General features: G+C 39.0%; 3 protein-coding genes across 4 annotated transcripts; 2 read left to right on the forward strand and 1 right to left on the reverse strand.

Moving 5' to 3' along the window:
* Nucleotides 1–218: 218 nt before the first annotated feature.
* Nucleotides 219–1,537, forward strand: Polr3k (RNA polymerase III subunit K). 2 transcript variants are annotated; one of them, XM_076437980.1, is made up of 2 exons: nucleotides 219–721; nucleotides 1,297–1,435. In XM_076437980.1, the coding sequence occupies exon 1, from the start codon at nucleotides 393–395 to the stop codon at nucleotides 717–719; it is 327 nt and encodes a 108-aa protein (XP_076294095.1). In that variant the 5' UTR covers nucleotides 219–392; the 3' UTR covers nucleotides 720–721; nucleotides 1,297–1,435. The 2 variants fall into 2 exon arrangements, with proteins under 2 accessions (XP_076294095.1, XP_076294094.1); XM_076437979.1 differs by having other exon boundaries at nucleotides 227–721; nucleotides 1,401–1,537.
* Nucleotides 1,446–2,816, forward strand: Tcs1 (Threonyl-carbamoyl synthesis 1). Its single transcript, XM_076437974.1, has one exon. It carries the CDS (start codon nucleotides 1,446–1,448, stop codon nucleotides 2,166–2,168), a length of 723 nt encoding a protein of 240 aa, XP_076294089.1. The 3' UTR covers nucleotides 2,169–2,816.
* On the reverse strand, nucleotides 2,337–15,515 carry Lili (LMBR1-like protein lilipod). The gene is made up of 9 exons (XM_076437954.1): nucleotides 15,148–15,515; nucleotides 7,900–8,164; nucleotides 7,716–7,819; nucleotides 6,623–6,749; nucleotides 6,486–6,554; nucleotides 6,281–6,410; nucleotides 4,620–4,968; nucleotides 4,294–4,525; nucleotides 2,337–4,205 (listed from the first exon to the last, which is right to left on the reverse strand). The coding sequence occupies exons 1-9, from the start codon at nucleotides 15,205–15,207 to the stop codon at nucleotides 3,967–3,969; spliced, it is 1,575 nt and encodes a 524-aa protein (XP_076294069.1). The 5' UTR covers nucleotides 15,208–15,515; the 3' UTR covers nucleotides 2,337–3,966.
* Nucleotides 15,516–15,936: the final 421 nt, after the last annotated feature.

The following is a 15,936-nucleotide window of genomic DNA, read 5'->3' on the forward strand; positions in this document are numbered from 1 at the left end:
AATCTCTATATTATAGGATTTTCCTTTTCGAAAATTGAATATATATTACAACATTATATATATATTTATTATTGCAAGTTGCAAGATCATCCTTATATAATGCTAAACTTGGGTAAAATGGGATTTTTTCGAATCAAGATTCATTTCTCATGAAGATGTTCATTTTTCTTCTAAAGTGTGGCAGCCCTGTAAATCATATGTATATCAACAGATCAACATACATACTACGCGTACGCATCTGAATCACGTGTATCTATAAAAAAACATAACCAAAGATATGGATTACATTAGCCGATGCTGAATAAATAATGAATTCTCCTTATTGTTGGTGTTAGAAGATGACATTTAACCGTCCGTTCTGTTAGTGATTCGATTATACCGATGTCACTAACATGTTAATGTTTTGTCCGACTTGCGGCAATGTGCTACGGGTAGAAGAAGCTCTGGCTGGATTGCGTTTCGCCTGCAACACGTGTCCTTATATTTTTAACATTGCAAGGAGGGTCAGTACACGTACGTATCCAAAGCTGAAGGAAGTGGACGACGTTTTAGGCGGAAGTGCAGCTTGGGAGAACGTGGATTCAACAGAGGAAAGGTGTCCGAAGTGTGCTAACTTGCGGGCGTATTTTATGCAGATACAAACGCGGTCTGCGGACGAGCCCATGACAACATTTTACAAATGTTGCAATCCCCAATGTGGTCACAACTGGCGCGATTAAAGGTACGACGATTTTAGCTAAACAATTACAGTCTGTCCCACAAGAGAGTGTCGACGATATTTCTTTATTTAAATATTCATATGTTTGTAAAAAACTTTATGAATCGAATCTATACATCAAACATTAAGGGGGTAGACTCGTTTCTAGGATTGCAAGGGTGCGGGATGCGCTTTACCTTATTTCTCGATAATGCAAAGATGGGGTTTTTCAGTAGTCAAAAGCGCTAGATAAAAGATCAATCTAGGCTGCGATCGCCCTAAAAAGTCCTAGTTTTACGTTTATGAGACGTAATTTGCATTGGTCCTCAGTTTGATTGAAACTGACAAATATTCAGCCATATAAAGGTCGTCGCCCACTAGACCACACCAGCGTTTTTAGTGGCGCTCGCCACTATAACGGCCTGGGTTAGGTCGTTCGACGGGTTACGGCGCGGCGAACAGCCGCGCTAGTGCTGAGCGCCAGTGAAAACGCTGATGCAGTGCAGGTGTGGTGCGGTCTAGTGGGCAACGACCTTTAAACCGTATTAAAGACATCTGTAGTTGTTTACATTATCCTAATCTTCCCTACGCTCTTGCAGGGCAGACTGTACAAAAGTACAAACCTAAATCAAACATTTTACACGCGTATTTTTCTGATCGTGAGAACTGCTGAGCACAAAAAATATTTTAATCTGTTATAAAGACACAATTGCATCCTGCGTATACTGGAAAAAGGCTGATTTCAGCCATGGAGCAATTAGGTCCGATAGCAGCCACCGCAGAAGGTGCTGTGGAGGAGTTGAATTACTTGGATTCCAAGCATTGGATATGCAAAGGAAAAAGAAGTATATCCATAGCTGCCGAGCTTCTTCAGCAAGGCAAAGTCGTGGCGCTCGCCACAGATACGGTATACGGTGTAGCTTGTTCCGCTTTGCAAACCGATGCTATCAAAAGACTGTATAAAATTAAAGGAAGAGACGAGAATAAACCTTTATGCATTACTGTCAGCAGCATTAAGTATTTAAAATACTGGGGTGTTATAGATCATCTGGATCCAAGTCTATTGTCATCGTTATTGCCTGGTCCGTACACGATCGTTGTAAAACGACAACCAGATTTAAATCCTGATCTGAATCCAGGGGTTGATACCGTAGGCATAAGAGTACCGCATAATAAATTTCTGAACTGCGTCAGTCACATAGTTGGACCATTGGCACTCACGAGTGCAAATGTTAGCAGTGAACCGAGCTGTTTGCATCCGAAAGAATTCAAAAAATTATGGCCTGAGTTAGATGGAATATTTTATGACATACACGCATTCTCCAAGGCCAGTGATCATTTAAGAAGAGGGTCCACTATAGTTGATTTGTCAGTTCCGAAACATTATAAAATTATACGCAAGGGTGTAGCAACAGGTGTTCTACTTTATCACATGAAAAAATACGGTTTCCAAAATCTCGACGACAATTGATTATGTATAATATTTATACCGATCAATAAATCTGCTACTAATGCGATTTATAATTCATTTATTCTTCGTTCATCGATAACATTTCAATATGTGTATGGACTTAGAGTCTATACTCTATGATATACCGATATCTATTAGAATTCCACGTTCGGTGCAAAAAAAAAAAGGTGAAGTTAAAGTATCTTTTATTCTTTTAAGTATCAGTGTACAGCGAATTCTCGGGATGAGAATTTCGATTTATTACAAATAGATCCACAACGTGGCTTGTAGTAACAAATATTAAGCAATAATTTCTATCCTGAGGTATCTCTCTCTAATTAAATTTGTTAATAGTTCATTGGTGAGTACATCATTGCGTGTGCAAAAGTTCAACAACGTTGTATTGTCTTCTTGACGAGATATATATACGTATATATATATCACATAATATTCTTGTAAAATATTATTCGTTTACATGTTAAATAAATGTAACGAACTCTCTATGACGTAGACTTTAAACATGATCGAGAGTCGAGACGCACAGAGCGAAGTAAATAAATAATTCACTTAATTCAAGAGTCTAGCATTCGGTAATAAATTAACAAATCACGATTCAGTCGAAACGATAACATTCGAATTTTCTGCATGTTATCATTATGCAGTCTATATGCACCTGAAAATGCGCATCGTTCATTTACTTTCTTAGGAAATACGACGAATGCATCTGTAGGTATTCGAAGCTCGTAACAAAATTCCTGTGATATAACGATCGTGAAGGGTTTAACAAAGAAAGATCAATAAAATGCATTTCAACAAAATGACTAAAAGAACACTACTATAACAGAGTACGGTCAACGCTTGACGAATGTTTTATGTATATTTTCTTTACAACTTCGTTCGATTCAAGTTGTAAATTAGGCTCGCTTTGCAGGCAACGATATTTCTTAATTGCCGGCAAGGGTGTGTTTATAAAAAGAAAGCAAACTATGTATTTTCATAAATTGACTTGCTAACGGTCTAGTACGAATAAACAGACTTTCAGGAGGAAACTCAAACCGTTTTCTTCTCACCAGAAACAACAAGCGTAGTATAAAAATTTTCTATACAAAATGTAGAAGCGTTGCACAAGAGAAAAAGTAATTCAAGAGTCACACGAAAATAAATTTGGACCTTGTATCTTGTGGAATACGTATCGTAACATGTTCTGCGTGTCATCTACAATAGAGTATCCGTTAGATATGTATGTATGTATATGTATATGCATATGCATACGCGAATGCATCCATTTACTCATACATACGTGTGTGTGTCCATACATGTATTATATTCTACAATCATAATTCGCGTAGTCGCTCGACACGTGCACACACATATTCTGTGTCTTTATTATCACAATACTGCGTTGTCATTGCTGTGAATTAATATAGTTGATTAACTCACAAAAAGATCAGTATGTATAGTTTTCGATAAATAATTATTAAAATAGCGACGGTGTAATAAATAATCGGTACAGCTATTTGCACACACGCACACGCATAGAGATGTATGACAACGTGAAAAAAATGTCACGAGGGATATTCGTTAATTGGCCTCTTTCTCTCTCTCTTTCGCTCTCGTTAAATATTCATCAAAGTCCAATTAAACATTTCCATTCACATAACTCACTCTCTTCATTCTGTGTACCCTAAAAACTTTAAATAGAATTTTATCTTTCTTTCGCATCGCGCAAGTACATACCGCAATCGTGTCTGTCTTCGCTTACTCGTTTATAATGTTAAATTCCTACGTATTTCTTCTGATTTACAATATATAAGTCAGTCTAGTCTTCCTTTGGAGAAAACATCCCCACCGGGCCTTTTTTGCCTTCGCTTTTAAAAATTCCTATCAAACTGCTCCTCAATCTCGCGTAAATTTCGTTGCGGACCGTCGCCGTAAACTTGGTCGCGAGACAAGTGATCGCCGCCGTGGCGAATATTAAATTATAAAACAATACTAGTTTGAAATTACCGAGCCACTCGATGCGCCCGAAGTCACCAAGCAAGTCGAAGTTCGTCATACCTAGAAAACCAGACAGTGCAGATAGTTAAAAGATAAACTACAGATTAAAACGTGGAGGACGTTTAGAATTAATCCGTGGACTATGTACCTAATATCCGTGACAGTAGTGGTAACGCGGAACTTAGCACGAGAAGTAGGGCACAGTTCGCGATAAGGTGGGTGAGAGGCGTGGAATGAAATCGTGGTTGGACTCTTCGTACTCCTGGAAGCGTGTACAGGCCTATCGCGCTCGTCGCTGCCAAGTACAATATCACTGCCACCTCTACGGTTGCTCCGATGGGGCCAAGCTTCGACAATGAACTAATACCTAGAGTAAATTGCTGGAAGAAGAATTGAATCCATCTTTATTGACTGCGGCTGTCCAACAGCGAACACACACGTCCCTTTAAATGTTTTAGAGGGATCGATACGAACCCTAGTACTCAAAGGCAGCGCCTTTATACCGATTAGTAGTTCTAACGTGTTTTGAACAGCTAACAGGGCTGTGGCAGTGGAAAGTATGAGTAAGGCTAGCATAGCCAAAGGGTAAAGCAAAGTGCGCCGAACCCACCAGGTTCGCCTTTGCTGGTCTAACACTTTTCGCCGTTTTTGAATATCGTCTAATCGCTGGGACAATCCGCGTTGCAGAGCACCATTCCTTAAACACATTAGGCTCGGGTTCACGTTAAGAAGTTCGTCCTCTTCGAGAACCGAACCACACGCTGGTATGGACATCGGTACAGGTGAAACGTACGATTTGCCCGTTGCTTTCGCATGCTCCAACCTGCGGACCCAACAAACGTATAAGACGATGTCACCACGCAACAATCATTTCTTTGAGGTAGTCTTTTCCAACAGACGACGCACTATGGGCCAAACCGACGAAATCTGTGTCAAAATCAAAGAACTTTCGATAGAAATGAGATAGAGCGATGAAATTTTTTTCAAATGGAAGCTGAAACTTCGCAGAATATGGGATAATTATGGAGATTGTGGTACGAACGTTTTTTAACCTTGAAAGAATTCGTTAAACTTGCACAATTTCAAGAAAATTGTGGTCTTTCCAATACCGCGCGCGGAAACAAATTTTTTTCTAACGTGCGACACATCATTTTCCGTAGATTTTTTCACGCTGATTTCAAATCTTGTTTCAAAATTTGTCCACGACCTCAGAATTTTGCAAGAAATCGATTTTTGTGAACACAACTTATGAAATGATTTGATAGCCCACTAGTTTGAAGGAATATTGTATTCTCATATACAAAAAAAACATTAAAAATAATCATAATGAAGTATTTGAACGTTTACTTAAAATGAGCGTGAAAAAAATCTACGGGAAATGATGTGTCGCGTGTTAAAAAAAATTGTTCTCCGCGCGTGGTATTGGAAAAACCATAATTTTCTTGAAATTCTGCAAGTTTAACGAATTTTTTCAAGGTTAAAAAACGTTCGTACCACAATCTCCATAATTATCCTATATTCTTCGAAGTTTCAGCTTTCATTTAAAAAAAATTTCATCGCTCTATCTCTTTTCTATCGAAAGTTCTTTGATTTTGACACAGATTTCGTCGGTTTGGCCCATAGTGCGACGCTCCACAGGCCACGTATACGTACGCGAGGATTGCAAAGGCCCGAGATTCCGCTTCTGATTTCTCGATAATGCAAAAACAGGATGTTTTAGTAGTCTTTAGGGCGCCGTTTGCCTCAAAAGTCCTTCTTTTACGTTTCCGAGCAAAGGTTTTGCAATATTCAGCTGCATGTGTTGCCCATCGGAGAGGCTAGTACGCCGGCGTGACTGCAGCGCCATCTGACGGGCAACGTGCAGCCAAATATTGCAAAACCATTGCTCGGAAACGTAAAAGAAGGACTTTTGAGGCAAACAGCGCCCTAGATTGATCTTTTATCTAGCGATTTTGACTGCTAAAAAACCCCGTCTTTGCATTATCGAGAAATCAGAAGTGGAATCCCGGACCCTTGCAATCCTCGCGTACGTATACGTCGTCTAGCGGTGGCTGAGTGTACTCTAGTGGTGTGTGAGTGCGCGAGCGTCGTCTGTTGGAAAAGACTCCCTTGGATATATTAGATCGGTGACGAACCGTCTCCTAATACACTCCTCTTCTAATCTGTACGCAAAGAACTCCTCGTCCAAGTTCTTTAGGAACTGCGGCTTCACGAGAAACGAGCCAACTACTCCGAACAATCTTACAAACCCCACAGGTGTGCACACTGTAACAACGAACAGTGTTTAGTATACGTCTTTACTCTCGTTCTCTCGTAGTCGTAATACAAGTTTGTACTCACGCAATAACATGACAACGCCGACAAAGGAGACACAGGAATAAAGGAAAGGCAAATAGTATGTCCACAAGTCTGTAACATAAAACACGATTACATGTTTGCGGTTGCATAGAGATAGAGGGAAATTTTAATCCGCTTACTGAGCAATGTGTGAAGACTGGACTTCTGATGATCTATAAGTGCTGATAAAACATACGTCATTCCTAACACCAGCGTTCCCAGCAGACAAAGAACGGTGACTGTTTCGTACACTCTAGCCATTACACCCTGAAACGAAAAACAATGTTTTTAATAGCGATAGAAACATCGAATAGAAACCGATAGGGTTGTCAGATCTTCTATATTTGAACTTGATCTCCTATATCATATTTGAATAGCATATAATTCTCAAAAATCTCTCTTTGTTCGAATAAGAAAGTTTAAAATGTGCTGTGTTCTTTTACTTGAACTCCTATATTTTGAGCCTATCTCGTATATACAGTGACTCTCACTAATATTCGGACGATCTCAAAATACCGATACCTTTTTCAATATTGGACAAAACGATTTGAACTTTTTTGGGAAGCTAGAGCAATTAGTTCACTACAGGATGTGAAAAGAAATTTTTCCAAAAATTGCAATTGGTCGGAATCGCAGAGAAAATACTAAAAGTTGCATTCTACAACTTCTTTATGTGGGCCTATACTAAAAATTTTTTTAATACATTTTGTAGACCTGTGTCAATTATATGCATTGTGAAGTTTTTATTGAAATCGGTTGATGCAGAAAAAAACGATAGACATTTAAAGATAGATAAAAATCTGCAATTTTTACCATTTTTAAACGTTTGTAGCTCATTGCAACGTCAACCGATTTTGACGAAATTTTCAGGATATATTTAATTGACACAGATCTACGAAACGTATTTTTTAAATTTTCAATATAGGCCCGCATAAAAAAGTTGTAAAATGCAACTTCTAATATTTTCTCTACAATTCCGACCAATTGCAATTTTCGAAAAAATTTCTTTTCGCATCCTGTAATAAACTAATTGTTCTAGCTTCCCAAAAAATTTTTAATCGTATAGTCCAAAATTTAAAAAAGTTATCACTTTTTTTAGAGCGTCCGAATATTAATGAGAGTCACTGTATATAGTTGCAGTTTTCACTACTTCTTCTACATTTGGATAAAACATTTCCGGCAACCCTACAAACCGAGTATGTAGTCAGAAAGTCGAGAAGGAATTTTCCTTACCTTTCTGTAGCCCACAAATCCCTCCGATTCTGTGAACAAGTAGGCAAACGGTAGGAACACGAACAGGGACACATTTGAGAAAAGAAACACATGATTCCATAGACCTGTAACGAAACATCGAAGATAATTAGAGAACCAAATAAGACGGCTCTGCGAGGAAAAATCTGCGAGGAATTATCCGTACCTTGGATGAGAGAGCTATTTAGCCATTTGACGTAATAGCTGTTCGGATATAAAATGAGAACTTCGTTGCTGGCGATGGAGACCGGAAGCAGTAAGGTCGCCCCAACGGAAACCGCCAGAGCGACGGTGCACAACCAGAGACTGATTCTGTAAACTGTTGCTTCATCCTCGTCCACGGAGAAGTAATCCTCGCGATCTCTTCGGCGAAATTTTGCGATCAAAGCGTAACTGGAGACGTAAAGGACCAGGAACAGAAGGAGAAATATCTGGAAAAAAATCGATTGGTTAACTTGCCGTTCAACATTAAAATTTTCTGATTTATTAAGACGTTCAATCTAGTCATATAAATGGCGTCTGTCCCCAAACAGAAACGTAAGAAGTGTTCGTAAATCATACGAGCGCTTAATAATCGTACACATGACGTCCGCGCGCGCGTGTATGCAAACGCGTAATCTGTTTGTGTGTGTGCTCTTCCAGTGTGCTCATCGAGCGTGCAATCTGAGTTGATCTGCGTCGTTTTTTGATTTGCTTGAGCAAACGTAAACTCGGGCGACCCGCCATGCGTGGCGTTGAATGAAAAAATTATTTGTACTGCTCGAAGAGCGTCGTACGATTACACAACTTAATTTCCATCCACCCGGTTACAATTGCCAATATATACAAGCGTGCAATATTCAATTGAATCCTGCGTTTGTCAAGTAAATAAATGAATACATCGTGCGTTCGACGAAACAATAAATATTTATTTCTTCGGTATACAGAGTCTCAAGTCAAACACAAGGTGTCCTTATCGGACCGTAAATTACAATGTAAAGTCAGTTGCGTAAAAAAGTGGTAGCGCTGCAGGTGCACAGTGGATTATAACATGTAGCCTCTTCGACAGTGATATATTGTTATGATAGTCAGTGACAAAAGTCTAACGCTCAACTCTCCGATCGATCGAGAATCGCTCGAGCACCGCAGAAACAAAACTTTAATCCCTTGCACTATAACGTGGAGTCGTCCAATAAACATGTATTAATTATAAATGTGTACACTGCTGTGCAAAAGAAAGAAGCACCCGGCCATGTTTAATAGAAAAGCGTAGAAAATCGAATAAGAACACAGTAAAATAATTCCGATTATCGATCGTAAATGTTGACTATCAAATTTATAGAGATGCTTACGGCGCTACCGTTTCGATCAATTACTAATATAGCAATTTTGCAAAAAATTTTACTTCTTTCCTGACGTTTCGGTTCCGTTTTGAACCTTTATCAAAGGTGGAAATTTGCTTTTGCTATAATAACTTTATCTATGTAAAAATGAACATTGGAAATTGATGTGTATCAGTTGCTGGTTTGAAACATACAGTATCTATAAAGATAAGAACACAGTAAGTTTTGAGAAAGGGTTCCGCTGTTTAATTGAATAGTTCTGAGAATGTATTATGCAATAAATCAATCATTGTACGATACAATGTCTACATAAAGATATTTGTTTTTGTCATTATATCTTATAATTATACACTGGGTGCTTCTTTCTTTTTGCACAGTAGTGTATATCCAAACACATGTTGTAATAAAAATTGCACAAGATGTAAATAGATAGAGCTTTATCATTTTTATAACTTAAAATAATTTAATCGCTTCTAGTGCTCGGTACGTTTAGTGTTAAGCTGGAATAAAATTTGATTCTGTATAGCACTTGAAGAATATATATTTTAAAAAAACGTAGTGAAAATCCTGCTGAAATTATAGAATAAATCATAGTGCAAGGGGTTAAAGGGACAATGTTTCTGATATCGTTGTTGTAACATGAGCCTAAAAATATGTCGAGGCTGAACGATCGTCCCCATAGCACCGAACGGGACACCATTACACTAATTGCGAAGGAGACCTCGGTTACAACAGGCTTCCGTGAACGAGCGTCGGTTATCACGCTCCTTCACATTAATTTTCCATCTCCTCGCTTCCCTCGAGCGTGTCACGTGAACGTACCGGTACGAGACACGAGGTGAAGGCACCAGTAATTGACCTTGTATCAGTGGTTGGCCATTTTTTTCAAGGAAACGTGAAAAATAATGCTTCTGAACGTAATCATCTTTATAATCATGAAAGAGGTCTGTGTAAGTCAAAATTTTGAAAAACGAGTTCATCAGTTATTTCTTATTTCATATCTATCGATATACAGTGGGTGTACAAAGTGTTCGTGCACCCTTTAAGAACTAATAACTTCTTTATCATTGTACCAAACGACCTGATTTTTTATGAGCAATTAGAAGCATTGGTTTACGAAATGATATGCAAAAAAGATTTTCCTAAAATTATAATTTACAAGGTTACATGCAAAAATAAAGAAGGCATTTTTTAAAACTTTTATTTGGGCCCTTAATGAAAATTTAAAATATATGTTTTGTAGATCTATGTTAGTTATACACGTGCTAAAAATTTCATGGAAATCGATTAACTGTACACCCGAGTTACAAGCGGTTAAAAATGGTGAAAATCGTAGTTTTACACGACTTTTGATCAGTTCCTGCTTAAAATTCACAGAATCGTACATCTTTTTCCTGCGTCAACCGATTTCGATGAAAAAAGTTTTAAAAACTGCCTCTTTTATTTTTGCATGTAACCTTGTAAATTATAATTCTTGCAAAATCTTTTTTGCATATCATTTCGTAAACCAATGCTTCTAATTGATTCTAAAAAATCAGGTCGTTTGGTACAATTACAAAAAAGTTATTAGTTCTTAAAAGGTGTACGAATACTTCGTACGTATGTATGACGTATGATACAGAAATTAATAGTGATCTGGGAACTATTGTATACATATACGTTCCAGGTCCCGTATCTGCGGGTCCGTTACATTATACCTCGCGGTATCTTTATAGTATATGGTAAAAGAATTTTTTTACGCCGAAAACTATAGCATAAGCCTAGTCAAAGTCAAAGCCTAGCTTTGGAAGAAAGAGCACGGTACAAATATCGTTCAAAAGATATATCTGCCTTTTCTGTTAGAAAATTACCTTGCTTCCAAAAAACCAACAATATCATATTATATTACAATCGAATTTTATTTAAAAGAAGTTAGCTTTGTTACACTTACATTTACTAAATATTATTCACGTAGAGAATCTTTCATAACTGATCAACTATTGGTGCTCCTACCTTATTCTTCGTCGAGCGACACTCGAAAATCACAAGTCTATTTCGAAGCTCGAAATCCGGTAAACAATTAAAATTTGTACAATATTGTCGATGAAGATATCGATATGTTATCGATCAATTCAAAAGCCAAATTACGATTAATCTAGGAATTAATCGAACGGGTGTATCTGACAAACTAAATATCTTTCGCTACGTGAGGCGCATCCGAGATTTGGAATAGGCAACACGTTGTCATTATCGTGTTCCCGATACGCTGATTATTTGCTAATGGGAATACTATCGTTGCCACGTCGCTGAAAACCGGGATACCAAGAACCGCTAACGGCAAAGTGCGTTGTCCTCGGGAACGAAAACCGTGTCTGGCATACAAATCGTGCGCGGTCCATCTATAATCCATGCTAATCTTTGTCTTTCGACTGTCCATTCGGACGATCTATCTTGAGCGAAGACAGTGCACAGAGTACACACTGAAATAATTCGAACGGTCATCGGATATTTAGTTTTAAATAGTCTTTTGTTGTGCGCTGGCGCCTCCGTTGGCAGGGCTTATTTAAGAGCTGAGAACGAGATTAGTACAGGGGTGGTCTGACAATGAGAGCAGTCGGAGCAACTCGTGAGCCCGAAAACTTCGAAACAGATTCTCTATGTACTCTACGATTCAACACACTTTACATCAGAATAACTTTTCTATGAATGGACCAAACGACTTCAATTTCTCTGTAAGGCTAGAGGAATTAGTTTAGTAAATGACGTCTAAAAAATATTTTGAAAAAATGCATTTAAAAATTTAAAAGATGTGTTTGGTGAACTGGTATAAATTATATACGCCCTGAAAATTTCATTGAGATTGGTTAATTGGTTTACGAGTTATGAACAATCAAACATGGCAAAACTTGCCACTTTATGGTACACTACAAATTACCACTTTTGATCGTTTATAACTCGTAAACCAATTAACCAATTTCAATGAAATTTTCAGAGCGTATATCGTTCACACGAGTTGACCAAACACATCTTTTAAATTTTCGTTATTGGCCCAGCTAAAGAAGTAGTAAAAATCAATTTTTACTATTTTTTTTCGCAATTCCGACCAAATGCATTTTTTCAAAATATTTTTAGACGTCATTTACTAAACTAATTCTTCTAGCCTTACAGAGAAATTGAAGTCGTCCGGTCCATTCATACAAAAGTTATTCTGATTTAAAGTGTGTTGAATCAGCTATGCTCGTTAGTGTATCTATCGCTCGATAACAGTCTCATTAGCGGAATTACATACCGTTAACCGTTTCTCTACTTTCGACCCCGATTGTACCGAAAACTACAGTGCACGCTGTACGAAAAAAAAACTACGTCATCGATGAATTACCAAACCGAGGACATATTCGTTTGTAACAATGAAAACACTCGTCGAGATCGAATGAATCGAATTACGCAATGTAGAGAGAAGCCGGGCCGTGACATTAACGAATTAGTCAACGATACAGTTCGAATAAAATCTGGCAATGCAATTTCCCCGATGCTATATACGCCCTGTTATGATCACGTGTTATTAAATTTAGTTCGATTTATATCCGACGGAAGATTTAATATGCGCGTTATTTCTCGCGAAAATCGCGAGGGGTCTACGGAGAGGACGATTGATCCGGTCGTGGTTCGATCGGAACGAAACGCAGCACGTCGAATGAAGAGACGATAAGATTGTCGACACGTTTCACAATAGACCGCACGTGTCTTTGACCGAGCAAGTGTATTTTTAGCATTTCTAGATCAAGACCAATGCAGCCAGCTAACTTGTCAGGCCTAAATGGCATTCTCCGTGGCGGTCGCAGCGATCGAAGCCACCCGAACGACCGTTTAAGGCTGGTTCTTATCACGGCTTGTTTACCCAACACGCGTCTCGCGTACGAATGCACGTACTTACGATGTAAATTGGTACGGATGCACCGCGCGCACCCCTGGATTTATCTAACACCGAAGCGAAAAATAAACAGAAAGCGGCGCACAGTGGGACCTTTCGTCCAAATCGGAGACAAAATCAAAGAACTTGCGATAGAAATGAGGTAGAGCAATGAAATTTTTTTTTAAATAAAAGCTGAAACTTTGCAGAATACGGGAAAAATAGGGAGATTATGGTAAGAACGCTTTTTAACGTTGAGAAAATTCGTTAAACTTGCACGATTTCGAGAAAATTGTGGTTTTTCCAATACCACGCGCGGAAAAAATTTTTTTTGAACATGCTGTACTTCATTTCCCGTAGATTTCTTCACGCTGATTTCAAATCTGGTCTCAAAATTTTTCTACGACCTTAGGATATTGCAAAATCGGTTTCTTGAAATTCTACATGTTTAATAAATTTTCTCAAGGTTAAAAAACGTTCGTACCATAATCTCCCTATTTTTCCCGTATTCTGCAAAGTTTCAGCTTTTATTTTAAAAAAAATTTAATATCTCCATTTAAACTTAAACGGACTTGGGCCACTTTCAAAATAAACGGCTCATATCGTTTCGTACACAGTTCATTGTTATCTCAATCGAAAGCTGGAAGCATAAACAGTACGAATCGCTGAAGAGCATTTTTAACAAATTATGAGATCCATTGTTTCAAGTTCGTTGTAATAAAAAATCACGGTCACCTAAATTTTTTCAATGTACTTTTTATTACATAGTGTTTTAGCTAACATGAAAAGGAATCCAATGAACTACTTCACTACGACTTTAAATCTTCAAATAATGCTGAAATAGTTTTGACCCACTAGATTGGCATTTCCCCACTGTGGCCACTGTGCGCTGTATCGAATGCCGCGCGAATTAATCTGGAATGCGTTCGCGGCAGCCGGTGGAGATGCAGCTCCTGCTGTGCTGAAAACCGCTTTTTACAGGAGGTGCACGACGGTGGAAGGAAAAACCGGTCGACGATCAGAAATAACGCGTGTGGTCAACGACTCTTCGGCGTGAAAGTATTGGGAAAGCATACCTACCCGCGAACGCCGGTTCTTCGTTCAGGACTCCGTTCGCCACGTCGGACGTCGACGATCATCCAGTTAAAATCGATTAAACAAAACCACGCCGAAGTCAAGGCTAAATGCCGCGGCTGGAACTATGCGTTTATAGCGGGTTTAGTTTGGTTTGACGTAACGCGGCCGGCTCTTTTTCATATTATATTTACTATTGCGTCACGCGGAAACGTGCGCGCGAATGTAATATCATTAGGGGTTTCAAGTTTAAGTCGATCGGTTAAACAGATTCGCGTGTACAGCGTTACCAACAGGTAAACAGTGTAAACTACGCGGTGCTTCCCGGGTCGACCCACGCCTGTCAAACCGCATTATCGTGACGTTTTTCGTCTGGCAAGCTTAAACCTTTTGCATAAAACTCACGGCGTAAACACGAATCTAGGGTGCGAACACTCGCATTCTATTATTGCACCCAGCGAGTGCAGCGGGACAACGGGTCGCCGCATGCTCCTATAAGTAATACCATCGGATCGCCGGTATTCCCGAGAAACACGATAAAAAGATCCTTAGCGAATCGCAGTCTAGGAATTTCATTACAGACATTAACGGATCACATTCCAGCCCGTATTGTACGTCCACGTATCTACGCGGTTTATTGCATTGCAAGGAAATACGATTTCCTTATCTTTTTATACGTTGCACCGCGTGAAATTAATCCACAAAGAATTGACAACGAACAATAACATCGTATCGTATGAAAACTCCCAACGTAAATAACGGTTCCTCGAACCAGAGCGAAACTGATATTACATTTTTCGATAATTCTTGTAAGTTTGTAGTTACCGAAGTGTGTACTCGTAACTAAGCAGAGAAATTATTCAGATTTAGAATTGCGTGCGATATAGAAGTTTAAAGGTTAGAAACGTCGAATGGATTTTCCGTGAAATTTCGATGACGGCTAAGGTGGAATTTGTCTGGCGGAAAACGAATTGCCCAAGCATTTCTGCTTCAAAGCAGAAACGTTAAAGCTAATCGTAAAGAACGTGGCGATCGCAGGGACGTAGTAAGACATTTCGAGAGCCCTGGGTATATCGGTCGGTGGTCGATAAACAAGAGGGGAATGATCGTGGAGCGAAATCATACTCACGATGTTCTCTCGCACGGTATTGTGAAACAATTGTTCCCTCAGGTCCGCATCATCTTCCATTTTCACCTATTCGTTAGTAAATTTTTTTCGGCCAAATGTACCGACGTTGGCGACATCTTATACGAATAACCCTCCCTGGAGACACACCATGCCCAGATCTTTGCGAATGACACTCGCATTCACTTCATCGAGGGAGCTCTTGCTTTCTGCGGTCGATCGCAAGGAGCTACACCTTCTGTTTCTCTGTGAAACGAAAATCACATTCCTGTTTTCCCTCGGTACCCGTATTATGTTCGTGTAACAGATCAGACGAACGTAGAGGCGTTGTTACGGTTGGCAGACTACTAAACCAATGTTACAAAGCGATTGAAAGCGATCCATGCTAACTAAAAACGGTGCGCCGTTTTCTGCTTTAGTCATAGAGTACCGTGCTAGGAAGGAAACTCGTTCGTACAATTTTATGAACCGAGACATATCGAACATATTCAATATCGAATGCATGGCTAAATATGTTCTTATGCATGTCGAATAAATTTCATGTCTTCTTTCTTGTACAGGTATTAAAAGTTTTTAATTATAATTTATAAACATTTGCGTGCATGCACGCTGGAAACTGGTCCTTAAAAACTGCCGGAGTTTCGCCTCTATAAGAACGTTTCATGTTTCAGCAACGCTGCGCCATCTACTTTGCCGCTAACTTCAGACACTATTCGAATTGAAATATGTATGGCGCGCCGAAAGGCAGTCTCGAACTTTCTTGTCGCTTTCAACGGTTTTGCAAAATATGTC

This window comes from Lasioglossum baleicum, chromosome 14, assembly GCF_051020765.1.
Source record: "Lasioglossum baleicum chromosome 14, iyLasBale1, whole genome shotgun sequence".
Lineage (NCBI taxonomy): Eukaryota > Metazoa > Arthropoda > Insecta > Hymenoptera > Halictidae > Lasioglossum > Lasioglossum baleicum.

Bases quoted from the DNA above. Each gene is read 5' to 3' on its own strand.
- Lili (XM_076437954.1), bottom strand. From the start codon at position 15,207: ATGGAAGATGATGCGGACCTGAGGGAACAATTGTTTCACAATACCGTG. The intron at 7,820-7,899 runs GTACGGATAATT...GTTTCGTTACAG, and splicing joins AAATAGCTCTCTCATCCAAG to GTCTATGGAATCATGTGTTT. The intron at 4,526-4,619 runs GTTCGTATCGAT...TTCTTCTTCCAG, and splicing joins CGCTGCCTTTGAGTACTAGG to CAATTTACTCTAGGTATTAG.
- Polr3k (XM_076437980.1), top strand. From the start codon at position 393: ATGTTAATGTTTTGTCCGACTTGCGGCAATGTGCTACGGGTAGAAGAA.
- Tcs1 (XM_076437974.1), top strand. From the start codon at position 1,446: ATGGAGCAATTAGGTCCGATAGCAGCCACCGCAGAAGGTGCTGTGGAG.